General features: G+C 38.7%; 1 protein-coding gene across 1 annotated transcript in view; it reads right to left on the bottom strand.

Annotated features, from left to right (window-relative positions):
• The window catches only part of DNER (delta/notch like EGF repeat containing), a 287,309-nt gene that overhangs the window by 210,881 nt on the left and 62,752 nt on the right, over positions 1-13,676 (bottom strand). Inside the window, exon 2 of the mRNA XM_043993335.1 lies at positions 1,718-2,050. Within this exon, the coding sequence (XP_043849270.1) occupies positions 1,718-2,050 (333 nt within the window). The remainder of the gene's footprint in view (positions 1-1,717; positions 2,051-13,676) is intronic.

Raw genomic sequence — 13,676 nt, 5'->3', positions numbered from 1 at the left:
CAGGCCTAAGATATCCTCATTTTTTAAACAGGTAGAATTAAGTCTGAAAGTGTTTATGTTACTCTCTGCCTCTTTTAACTTATCTCTGGTCTCTCAACTATAAAATATCAATGGGACAGAAAGGTGGGACAAATCCATTTTTGCATTTACCACAAGAAGAGTACCATCTCTTGCCAACCTATTCACAGATTTAAGTGGCCATAGGGTGATGGATGTCCTTTTAAAGAGGATTCCTGATAAACTGAGAATGACAACTGGCATACATTCAAGGAGACCTAACATGACTTGAGAATAATTTTTTAACTGAAAAGGGCATAAATTCACCATATTTGGGGGTACTACAGCCCAGGCTGACTGCAACCTTCACAAACAATTTGGCTGAAAAAAAAATGGGCCAACAGATAAACATTTGTGTTTTATAGACCTTATTTCTGCCTAGAGAAAGACAACAGAAGGAAGACTGCATTATCACTTTAGTAATAAAATGGACCTCCCCCCGCCAAAAAAAAACAATGGGGAAATTGTCAGATACATTTCTCATATATAGTAAAGATGAATGACTTCTCTCACTGAAACTCCAAAATATTTAATAATACATTTTCATGACTGCCTTCAATACTATATAAAGAGTATATGATGAAAATCTTTATCCTTTTGATTCAGCTGAAAATAAATGCATCTATAACTGTATGAAGCGTTTGTTCCTCAATTCCTATATCCATTACACTTGTAAGTTAAAGAATTTATTGAATAATCTGCTACTCCACTGAGATCCTGAGGTCTATTAATAACTCTTTTTGCCAGTAGGAAGGTGTAGCATAATAACTCATAGCCAAGGATTCCACAAGTTGCCATAACTAAAATAAGAGTAGATAGGGGGATGTGGCCTTGGAGTCAGGAAAATGTGGGTTCAAGTTCTGTCTTTGACACTTAGGAGCTGAATGATCCTGAACAAGCTTCTTCATAGGACCCCCAGGCTACTCTGTAAGATTATAAATTACAAGCAAGTTGCTGATCTGTAGCTGTGGAGAATGACACTGGGAAGTAGCTGGCATTACAGATCTGGACCGCATGCATGCATGCATGCATATTATATGCATGTATACACATATATACATGCATAGAATATACTCACATGTATACATCTACAGGTTTGTTCTTATATGTATAGAGATACACTGTGTATATGTATATACACATTGCACATATGTGTGTATATACATATTTGTGTATGTTTTCCAATATGTGTTGTGTTATATATGCACACATGTACATGCACACATAAACATATAACAAGTTCAACTTAATTCCATTCAACTTTTCATGTATTTTGCTGGGTTACAGGAAATTACTTGCATCCATGTTGTGTGTATGCATATATATATATATACATACATATATTCATATATAGATATATATGTGAATTATGCACTCTGTGTATACATGTGTTTAACCGTGTGTGCATTTATGACCATGTGAGTGTATGTACATATGCATGCAGATATAACGAGTTCAACTTGATTCTACTTAGCTTGAACACAAGCCATTTCCTCTAATCCAGAAAGATACATGTAAAGCTGAGTGGAATCAAATTGAATTCATAATTCAACTCCAGTCTTCCTGGAAAGGCTGTTTCTAACTGTTAAAAAGCAGGGACGGTACATTTGAATTCCTGGTCTCTTATGGTGTAATACAAAAAAATGAATACCATTCTCACCTCTATTTCATCCCACTTCATATTGACAACTTTCTGGCCCTTTTTTGGCTGCCATGTGGGAAGGGTCACAGTTGCTTGTGAGGGGGGCAAGATTTCATCAGACTCTTGTGTTGAGGAAACAGGCTGGAGTTGCCTTGGAGCTGGGGACTCTGTCCAACTGGAGACAGGGAGGCTGGGAGATGCTTGCTCACAGATGATACCTTTGTAGCCTTCATCACAAATGCAAAGGTATCCATCCTCGCTGGTGCTACAGTTGCCATGGAGACAAGGGTTGCTCGCACAAGGGTCTGCTACAAACTGAAAGAAAACAATAAATGGGTCAATTACATCCAGCTACAAAGAGCCACGATATATTGGGGCAGAACAGGGGAGGGGTAGGAGTGGAGGGGAATTATCTCTGTCTTCTACAAAGAAGCTATTGTGGAAAATACATTTTAAATTGCATCCAAAGACCCTTCCGAAGCTATTCTCCATTGGTAAGCTGAGGAAAGGTATGACTATGTGAGCTTCTAACAATGAAAAGCTTAATGGCCAGTCAGCCCCCAACCTACAAATGCTAAACAATAGCAAGTCCAAGGACAAGTTATTTTGGAGAGTGAGTCTAAGCCTGAGTCAACTAGAGCTGAGTCTCTAAAAGGAGGTACCAGGTGGGTTATTTTCAGAAGAGTGCCATGTCAAATGACACTAAAAATTTAAAAATAAAGAGATTTCACTTGGCACATGTTTCAACACCCTTTCTTTGTTGGTGGCTGATGGGTGTGGATTCAGCCCCGTGGCTTCTCCTCCTCATGTACTGCTTTCCTAGTGACTCCAGAATCTTTGTGAAATAGGTAACATTTCAATGGCAAAAGTTCATTACTTGTGATGGCCATGACAGACACTTAAATGGAACTTCCTTTCAGCGGTAGTCATAAAAAGTGACTGCCACCTTGTAGGAAAGAGAATTCAAGACTTTTTTATTCAGTCTAAGCATCCTGGTTCATATGTGATTTAGTCATTTTTGACCAAAGCATCTCTGAGTCACCATTTCATATAACTCTAAGGTGTTTTTAAAAACTGATATGCAAAGATCACCTCCTTCTTTATCCACCTCAAGGGTCCAGCCTCATCTCTCCTACATAAATATAAAATGTTCTTTGATGCTTTACTGATGGCTCAGTGCTTGGTACTTATAGAGTAGGTACTTAATAAATGATTATTGGTTAATTGATTACTTGACTGGTCATTCCTAGGGTATGAGACAAACTAATGTCTTTCTAATCCGTCACTATCATACTCTTTTCTAGAACTGCTCTGAAGCTAGGAGTCAAAACAGATGCCACAACTTCAGTGACACAAACTTTTGAGCAGTCTCTCATGTCTATGTATTCATTCATTTGTTCATTCAACAAGCCTTTATTGCCATTTGGTCCCTGATGGCAATAACCCTTGGTAATCTTTGTGCATTTATCATATTCTAGTTGGTACTATATTTACCTATATCTCTCTCTGTATGAATCCTGAAACTCCTTGGAGTTCCAGAAATTATATCTCATTTCCTGACTCAGTTTAGTGCCTTTCACAATATTCTGCCCATATTACTTGGGGCGGCTGGGTAGCACAATGGATAGAGCACTGGCCCTGAAGTTGGGAGGACCTGAGTTCACATCTCATATCAGACACTTACTAGCTGTGTGACCCTGGGAAATTTAACCCCATTGCTTTAAAAACAACAGCAACAACAATTGGGGCCATCTTCAGTTGTCCTGATAATATATCTTGCCACTGGACCCAGATGGCAAAGCCCTTCCTCACTTAAATCCAAGTCATTGCAAGTCATGACATCTAACATGGTCTCTTTGAGAACCCAGAACAAATAACAAGTCTATAATACTTAGTAAATATTTTCTAACTTAGTGAAGGCATCTTCCATGGCCAAAGACCATTCCAAGCTCTAGCCAACCTTTGGTAAATGTGTATTGTTGCTAACCAGGAAAAACAAGTTAACAGAAGTTTGAATGGTTCAGTCAAGCCAGCACTTGTACTATTATTATTTTTTTTTGCAGGGCAATGAGGGTTAAGTGACTTGCCCAGGGTCACACAGCTAGTAAGTGTCAAGTGTCTGAAGCCAGATTTGAACTCAGGTCCTTCTGAATCCAGGGCCAGTGCTCTATTCACTGCGCCACCTAGCTGTCCCCTGTACTATTATTGAAATAAACATATCTTGGTATCTTTTTGTACCACCTAGATTTTATCCTGTATCTCTCCCGCTCCCCACTCCCAGAAAACCATCTCATATCACGAGTAACTTTTTAAAAAATAGCAAACCCAATCAGTCCTTTTAAAAAAACTGACAATATATACAATATTCCCTATGCACAGAGTTCCCACCTCTGCAAAGCAGTTGGGTAAAGAGTGGTATTATATTTCTTCCTTAGGGCCATACTTGTTCTTTGGAATTTTGCAACATTCACTTTTTCAAATTTTTTGTTGGTTTTTCCATTTCCATTATTATAGTCATTGTATAGATTGTTGTCTTGCGTCCACTTACTTCATTCTTCATTAGTTCATAAAACACTTTCATGCACCTCTGTATTAATTATATTCATTGTTTCTTATAGCACAAAAATATTCTGTTATATTCATATACCACAATTTGCTCAGCCATTTTTTTTTGTGGGACAATGAGGGTTAAGTGATTTGCCCAGGGTCACACAGCTAGTACTCAGCCATTAGTACCATTTAGAGTAGATGGTAGTGGGGTGGCTAGGTGGCGCAGTGGATAAAGCACCTGCCCTGGATTCAGGAGTACCTGAGTTCAAATCCGGCCTCAGACACTTGACACTTACCAGCTGTGTGACCCTGGGCAAGTCACTTAACCCCCATTGCCCTGCAAAAATAAATGAATGAATGAATAAATAAATAAGTGAATAAATAAATAAATAAATAAAATAGAGTAGATGGTAGTGTATGGACAATAGTAGATAGGCATCTACTTTTGTTTACAGTTATTTGCTACCACAAAAAGCAGTACTACCACCATTGAACACAGCAACAACAAATATAAGGCATACTTCCTCCAGAAAGCAAGTTAGTCACCCAGTTCTTATATATGAAAGTCAGAAAATAAATTATTCTCCAGATATAAAAGAGTTTTTTCTAGGGATTTAATTTCTGTGGGCAAATAATGATAAGTAATGGACTGAGAGAGCTCCCAGAGAGCTCAGCAGGCCAGGAATTGGGACCTAAGATGAGGGTGTGAGCTTTTTGCAAATTACACTATGTATAGGACCTGTCCCTTCTCTCCCTCACTAAATTGTTTATGCAAAGAAAATCAGGTATAAGTGGATATCAAAGGCAGCCATGAAGGGGAATAGAAATAACAAAAGAGCAATACCCTGAGAGATGTGTGGGGAGCCCTCTCTACCTGAGTAATGGTGGTGGTGTCTTTGAAGGTCAAACTGCATGCATCTGAATAAGCCTCAGGTATCTGTTATCACCAACTGGTGTCACCATCTCCTTCCCTCACCAGCTGCCTCTCAACTAGAAGGAAACAACAGCCCTGGGACCCTCAAAAGCCAGAGTCCAAAATGGGTATCTTTATTTTGAATACTGTAGAGATAGCTCTAACAATGGGCCGTGGAGACAAAAGTTCGATTGAACAATACTAACAGAACAAGCCGAAATTTATTTTCTGAATTGCCAGGTTTCCTAAATCTGATAAATGCACAAATTGCAAAGCAAAATCAATGAAGCATGATTGAAGTTGGAGACTAAAAGAAATTACAAATTATCAAGAAGAAAGTGAGGGGAGAATCTAAAGATTGAGTCGTCAGAGATATCCTTTGTCCAAAGCTCAAACAGTAAATTATCTGATTGCACCCCAAATATAGAATATAGTAATAATAAGAAGGAATCAGCGACACTGTGGAGTGATTGATTCCTAATTGAAAATATTTGCCTGTGTTTTATGTTAGCTTTTTCATTAAAAATGACCACCCTCCTGTTAGCACAGTTGTCAAAACAAGGTAATTTTTTCTCTTTAATACATTTTTCATGTTTTTATTCTATTACATCAAATGTAAGGAAGAAGTGCAATCTCTGAATCATAACTTTTTGATGATGGACCTCTTCTGTCATAACCATTTCTCATATACACAATTTCCCCTAAAATCACTGCTAATTTTGTCCATTCTGGAGAACAAAGAAAAAGAGAAAGTCCTATTTTAGGGGGTCACTGCTGTGAGGAAGAACCTAAACATATAAACCACAAGAAATAAGTGAGCTATAAAATGAAGAATGCAGGAGGAGGTCATAATTACTAAATCTTCATTTGGATAATATGCAAACTTTATCAAATAGCAACTTCTTGACCATCGCTGCTTGAAGATGATAATTTTTATAACACTGGCTATAGCAATCAGCAAAAACAACTCACATCCATAGGTAACATTTTCCCTCTTGCATTTAATTTAAGCTCATTTTTAAAATGGAGTGCTTACTAAATCAATACTCAGTTGTATTATATTTATCTATTTGATCCAAGTTTTTCACCCAGTGAAGCTAATTTGGTGTTTTTCACTCTTTATTCTAGTAATTTAAGTCCAATCTCCCTTCTTTCCACCACCAACCCCCAATTCAAAACATACTGAGAACAACAGATTGTCCTTGACCTTGGGTGCAAAAGAGTACTACAATGCTATAAACCTTAGTATATAAAATAAATCTGTTTTGATATTACTGTAACTACATTATGGATTTAAGATTCACTTAAGGAATTACTTGGCAACTAATAGAAACCCTCAATATAATATTTTAAATTCTAAGTGATTTTACTTGAAGTCAACCTATCTGTCCCATTTCTTTAATATAACTTCTCTTCCTTAACCCTCTTGCTGCCTACCCTTAATCCTGAAATACCACTTGCTGCCCAATCTCTTCATGCTGGAAGATTACTTCAGGCCTGGAACTAGTACCTAATCAGTACCTTTTGCCTCTGGGGCCTCATTGGAGGGCAGAATACTCTTCTCAGAACCTCCATTGAAAGAGGGCACCCAGGTCAATTATCTCTTCCTTTCCCATCCTGCTGCACTCCACTGGATTTCTCCATTACATTCCGCAGACATTTATGTTCCCTCTCCCCAGCCTTCAGTTTCCTTTTATGTGTTGTCTTCCCCCCACTATAATGTAAGCTCCTTGAGTGCAGGGACTATATTTCACCTTTCTTTGTATTTATCCAGTTCTCAGCAGAATGCCTGGCACATAGTGGATGCTTAATAAATATTTATTCACTGACTGACCCTTTCATCACTACTCAACTCATTAGTGCATCCTTCAGGATACAGGAAGCACAAAACCTGGTAAAAATTAACTATGTCAATCTTTTCTTGGAATCCAAGTCCATTATAAGTTTTCTGAAGATCACATGAAGGTTTTATTTATCTTTCTCTTCCATTATTGTAGAAAACCAAGAATTGAATAGGTGAATCTGCAAATGGAGAGTACTATTAATAAAACCCTTATTGGAGGGCATACTTATGGTTTCCTTGTTAACTGCAACCACTTGCTTATTTGTTTGAAATGTCAGTAAGAAAAATCTTTTATTGCTTATTGATGAAAAATAATGTTATGATGGCTGTACAAACTGAACATCTTCTTAGTAGATGTCATTTTCTGAATGACAATAGCAGCTCTGAGTGACACAAGGGTCTATTTGACCTAACAAAGTATTTTCCTTATCTATAGAGGGAGTTAACATGATTTTTAAGGAGGAAGCTATATCAGGGATTCTCAATCACTTAAGGGTAAGACTAAATGGTGCCTGGAGATACTTCCATGTCTGAGATTTTGTGATTACAAATTCAGAAAAGGGAAAGAAGACTGAGGGAGTAGTATTGGGGGGTGGGGAAGTTGAAGGAAGGATTCAAGAAGGAGAGTCTTGAATTGGCCCTTAAACCATGGGCAAGAATCAGATAGCAAAGAAAGGGCAGGCTATCCAGGAAAACAAAATGCAAAAGGCAGGTGGCAAAGGAAATTGGGTAAACTGGAGGGAAAAAGTTCACACAAAGAAGTAGTGGAGAGTGACTTGAGTCTATAAACCCTATCAGCACTGAGGAATCATTAAAATCTGAGATGGGCACTGTTTGAGAAAGATAAATCTGGTGGGAGTAGAATAGGGGAAAACAAAAAGGGGAGCACAAATTAGTAGGCTATAAGAGACTAAGAGTCAAATCTAGAGTAATGGCAGTAGAGAAGTAAAAAGAAAGGATAAAAGTAAGATATACTATGAATATGGAACAAATGGCATTTTACTCATTGGCTAGATAAGGTCAATTAGTGAGAGGGAGGAATGAAAGATAATGAAGATCTTGAGCTTGAATGACAAAGAATGATAGTGCTCTCCGAGAGAGACAATTTCATTGGTTGGGAGATAGCATCCATTGACCATAAAGGAAATTATCAGAGAAAGGGGTTGTTTCATTCTTTGTACTTGTATCCCTAGTAATTAGGACAGTGCCTGGCAAAGAGTAGGTGCTTAATAAATGCGTGTTGCTTAATTTCTGTGTGGCAGCATTTTTGTTTCATTTGTCAAATTATCATTCTCATTTTGGCTGATGCAGACCTCAAGTATACTGAAGCACCATCCTCCTACCTACCTTCCACTAAAGACACAAGAGCCATTACAACAATGACATTGCCAGGAAATGCCAGACATTTTTCAGCTCGAAATAAGCAAAGTGCTCTTTTCATTTACTGAAGAGAGCACTACAGTGCTATACACCTTAATGGTATAAATCTATTTTGATATTACCATAACTGTATTATGGACTTGAAATCCACTTAAGGAATTGCTTTGCAACTAATGGAAGCCCTCAATACAAAAAAAAAATGCTTTTTCAAAAAATTCTAAGTGATTTTTCTTAAAGTCAATCTATCTACCCCATTTCTTTAATATGGCCTGAGTAATTTATAAGTCCTCATAAAAGGAGGCTACTAGTGGAATCTAGCTGAAGATGGTATTATTTCATTTAAAAACTAAAGTGAAGAACCTTGAGAGACATGGAAAAAATTCTCCAAATCTAATAGTTAGTTGACTATTCAGCTACCATGTTTCCTACCTAAAACACACTGCCTTTGGGGAAATTTCCAAAAATATATCTATTTTCTTGCTGGCCACCTAATTTTACACTATCTGTTTTTATGTGGAAAGTAGAAAGACCTGATCAGTTACAAAATAGAACTGGGCACATTGGCCTACTGTTCTCCCCAGTGTCTGGCAGTCTATTTATCCCTCGGGTTTCCCAGTAGAACAGACTGTAAGGGAAGAGACTCCAACTCACAGAGCTCTGGTTCAGACACTCAGTCTGTAAGGAAGCGACCCATTTTTTGTTCCTTTAACTATTCATAAGGTAATTCTCCTTACAGGATAATTCCAGTGCTTCTATGGAAATACATCTTCCTACAACAATAATCACTTATTTCACCTTTCATCTGGGGCTTTCAGACAGCCTTATCAAAATAGATCTTTATTTGAGAGAAGAAAATATAGTACAGAAAAGAAAAAACAAGGAGCTCATACACTCAGGCATCCCAAAACAAGGAATTTACCACCCTGTGGGGTGGTAAAGCATTGCTTCTTCTTTACAGTGATCTTTAAAGGGAGGTTAGCAACCTCTGGCAAAGGTAGCTAGATAGGGGCAGCTTGGTGGCACAGTAGATAAAGCACTGCCCTAGATTCAGGAGGACCTGAGTTCAAATCTGCCCTCAGACACTTGACAGTAGCTGTGTGACCCTAGGCAAGTCACTTAACCTCCATTTCCCCGCCAAAAAAAAAAAGAATGGTGCAAAGGTAGCTAGATAGAGGAAGTGGGAGATAGCTAGGCAGTGGATAGGGCATTGGGCCTGGAGTCAAAAAGACCTGAGTTCAAAACTAGCCTCAGACACATTAGCTCGGTGAACATAGGCAAGTCATCTAACTTGTTTGCCTTAATTAGCTGGAGAAGGAAACGGCAAACCACTCCATCTTTGCCAAGAAAACCCCATGGACAATTATTGGCATGCTATGGTCCACAGGGTCATCAAGAGTTGGACATGACTAAATGACTGAACAATAACAACAAGCACCCTCTGGCAACCTTAAGACATTAGGGGTAGTAAGGAGGTCAAGGGAGCAAATGGAAATGCAGGAGTCCTTAGCAAATGGTGCTAGGTGAGAGTTATGCTATCCAAAGATTCAGAACTGGAAATCCTTAGAGACAACCTAGTCCAATGTCCTTATTTTATAGTGTAAGGGCTAAAATTCTAGCTAAACTGTCTAAAATATCTAATGAGTGGTCACTAATAAATTTTAAGCTTTAGCAAGAGTTAGGCTTTTAAACATTTATTAAGGAGAATAAGAATTTGGTAAAGAGAGAGAGAAAGGCCTAGAATCATCTATCTATTAAAAGGAGGGCACATTTCTAGCTGCCTTCTCCACCAGAGCCCTCAGGAAAGAGAGCGAGTCAGAGCGCCAGCCTCCCCCTTCCTCCTCCCACAAGCCAACGTCACTTCCTGATGCCCAAGAAAAGACACATGGTCCTGCCCTCAGAGGCCCTCTCCTCATGTTGAAGCTTTCCTACATTAAGTCTCTAGCAGGTGACGTCATTACAATCTTTACAATAGATAAGGAAACGGTGGTCTAGAAAGATTAAGCAATTGCCCAAGGTCACCTAGGGAGTAGCCAGGATCCTAGTTGGTCTTCAAACAAAAGCCACTCTTCTTTCCACTGTCTGGGATTTTAAAACTCTTGGTCTGAAGAGATTTAGGCAAGAAAGATAGAGCAGGCTGATGGGAGAATCCCACTGAGATTCCCTCCCACTATATCTGCCACTATCCCAATCAAATGTAAAATCCTCTGGCATCTAAACCACTTCACAGACTGTCCCCTACCTACATTTCCAGTCTTCTAGCCTATACTCCTCTCTCCACACTCTATGATCCATCCACAATGACCTACTTGATTCTCCCCACACACAACACTCCATCTCCCAACTCATGCCTTTGCACTCGTTGTCCCCCATACCTGGAATCCTCTGCCCCCTCCACTCCATCTCTTGGTTTCTTAGTCTTTCTTCAAGACTCATCTCAAGAGGGCAGCTAGGTTGCACAGGAGGACCTGAGTTCAAATCCAGCCTCGGACACTTGACACTTACTAGCTGTGTGACCCTGGGCAAGTCACTTAAGCCCCAGAAAGAAAGGAAGGAAGGAAGGAAGGACAGACAGACTCATCTCAAGTCCTACTTTCTGCAGCAGGCCGTTCCCTCCCATGTTATCTTCCATTTTCTTTTTATATATCTTGTAGATACCTCGTTCTTTTTACATGTTGTCTCCCCCAATAGAATAAAAGCTCACTGAGGGCAGGGACTGTTTTTTCCTTTCTTTGTATCTTCAATACTCGGCACTGTGCTTGCCATCCAGTGGGCACTTAATAAATGCTTGTGCTCACCGACCATTGGGAAGAACAGTCAAGCCATGGAGTGGGAGCACAGAAACCAAAAGTCCTGTAAATACAAGATTTCATTCCAAGCAGCTCAAGTGTTATTTTGGAACATACAGACATATTCCCAACTTCTCCTGTTCTTCTGTAATCAGTACATACACAGGCACATTTCAAAGAACTTCAACTAAATTTTAATCTTTTAAGTAGCTATACAGGTGTATAGTCATTGTAGCTACCTAGATGACATATTGTTGCCACTCATAGCTACCATTTACTTTACTTTATGAAGCATACAGCCCCACCCCACTCCCCATCCCCACACCAATTAAAAACATGGTTCCGAAGGAAGGATACAATTCAGTCTGCAATGTATTTGCTTTATGCTGTGAAGCCCTGGCATGAGCAACAGTGGAAAGTGAGGACTGTTTGTTCTCAGAGTAAAACTGGAATCCATTGTTTCTGCTCAGGTTTAGTTTGTACACCAAAGAATAGTTCAAAGCCAGGTGGGCTTACCAAACACACACACACACACACACACACACACACACACACACACACACACATCAAAACAAGAACAAGGAAGAATAAGTGGTGAGAATTCACTGATATTTAGAACAACCTAATAAAGATGAGGTAGAGCAGAGGAGGCAAAATAATTTTGATAAATATAAATGGGGTTTTTAATGCTGGTTAAAACAAAGCATCGCAAATTACTAATTGGGTTAAAATGTAGAAAGGCAAAGACTGTAGTTATTGGGTGATGCTTGCCATAAAAAAGAAGTAACTAAAGACAATTTTGTTTAAATTCTTAAATAGGAATCCAAAAGCTTTTCCCTCTCCCCATCTACCTGGTCAGTGCAGTAGTTGGTACAGAGCCAAAGGGGTAGCTAGATTCTGTTGGCTGCCAACTGTGCATAAATGTGGTCAATTATCAAAATAGAAGCTGCTCTCAGCTCTACCCTACTCTATTATGATACTGTATCCATAGCTAGAGCTAAAGGATTGGCCAGGTATATTCTTTTGATTATTGTAATAGGGAACTGTGGGACATCAGAACTGATTCTCCCAAAGACGGCTTGGCTACCAGTACTGTCAATTAATCTACTTTGATTAACTTCACCCTAGTCTAATATAGACTTATTCAGTAGGTCCATTATATCTAGATAGACCATTCTTCCTATAAAGCATCAGGCCCTGACCTTCTAGTAGAGAAAAAATTAAGCTGATTTCTGACAAAACATTTGCTCAAGGCAGTGTTCTGAGGCATACCATCAGTTTGTGTGCCACATGTCATCCCACCTGATTCCCAACTTTTGCCAATAAGTGCAGGGGGGGGGGGAAATTAAGAAGATTCTGATACTCTCAAATCCCTAAAGCAGTAACGTGAAAGAAGTAATGCAGGTTGGTTAAAACAAGTGTCCTCCTCTGGAGAGAAGGTGGGAGAACAAGTAGCTAAAGACAGTCATAGTGACTGATGAATCTTAGGAGTGCAGCCCCAGGAATTATACCAATTTCTGATTCTATCCTTATCTGACCTACTTACATTAGATGCATCTGTAAAAGGTGCCAGATCCCTTTGTTTACTCAATTAAACAACCAACATTTATTAAGCACCTACTATGCGCAAGGCACTGGACTAGGCTCTGAAGATACAAGAACAAAAGTAAGACTACTCTAATGAAAAGCCATTCAGCCCCTAAAAGCCATTAGCCATTCAAAATTAACTTATACCCTCAATAGAATCAATTTCATTTCCTAGAGCCACAACCAGAATGATATTGAGGTAGATGCATTTGTCTTCTTGTATGCTTCTTTTACATGTAACCACATGTGGTTTCCATGTTATCAGTACACCCTAGTGAATGTAGCTCTGTTTTAGGTGCTTGCAATTTTGAACCTGACTGGCAGAGGAAGACTGTAGTAATCATGAGAGATGTCTCAATTTTTTAAAATTCCTTTTAATATACCTGAATTCACTGTAACTTTTCAAATATATACTATATAACTGAGTAAGAAGAAGGAAATTGCAATATTTGAGCACTTATTAGTTATTAATATAGAATCCTGAAATGTTAGAGTTGAAAAGAATCTTAAAGATTGTCTCATTCAACACTCTTACTTTATGTAGGAGCCTTTTCCAAGGTCATACAATGAATTAATGATGGAGTTACAAACTCTTGCCCAATGACTAAAGCAAGATTAAAAGACCAACAAAGAAGCAAGTCTGGATTAATTTTATGAATAATTATCCTTCACCCAAAGCATTTATCAACAATTAGCTTATATATGATGTATTTCCTTCCTTTTCACCAACAGGTCTCAACCTAGCACTCTTAAAACAGTATGAATTAGGAGAGAACAATTAAGGTAACAGTGATATGGGTAGAGAAGGCAATTTTTAGGTGAAAGAGCAGGTGACATCCCATTGTGGCAAGTGGAAGTACCAGAGGATACAGTCCAATTTCAATTTTTGTTTTTATTATATCTCTAAAAGATTCTGAA

The sequence above is a fragment of the Dromiciops gliroides genome, chromosome 3, assembly GCF_019393635.1.
Source record: "Dromiciops gliroides isolate mDroGli1 chromosome 3, mDroGli1.pri, whole genome shotgun sequence".
Classification (NCBI taxonomy): domain Eukaryota; kingdom Metazoa; phylum Chordata; class Mammalia; order Microbiotheria; family Microbiotheriidae; genus Dromiciops; species Dromiciops gliroides.
This window is presented reverse-complemented; position numbering and strand designations above follow the sequence as displayed.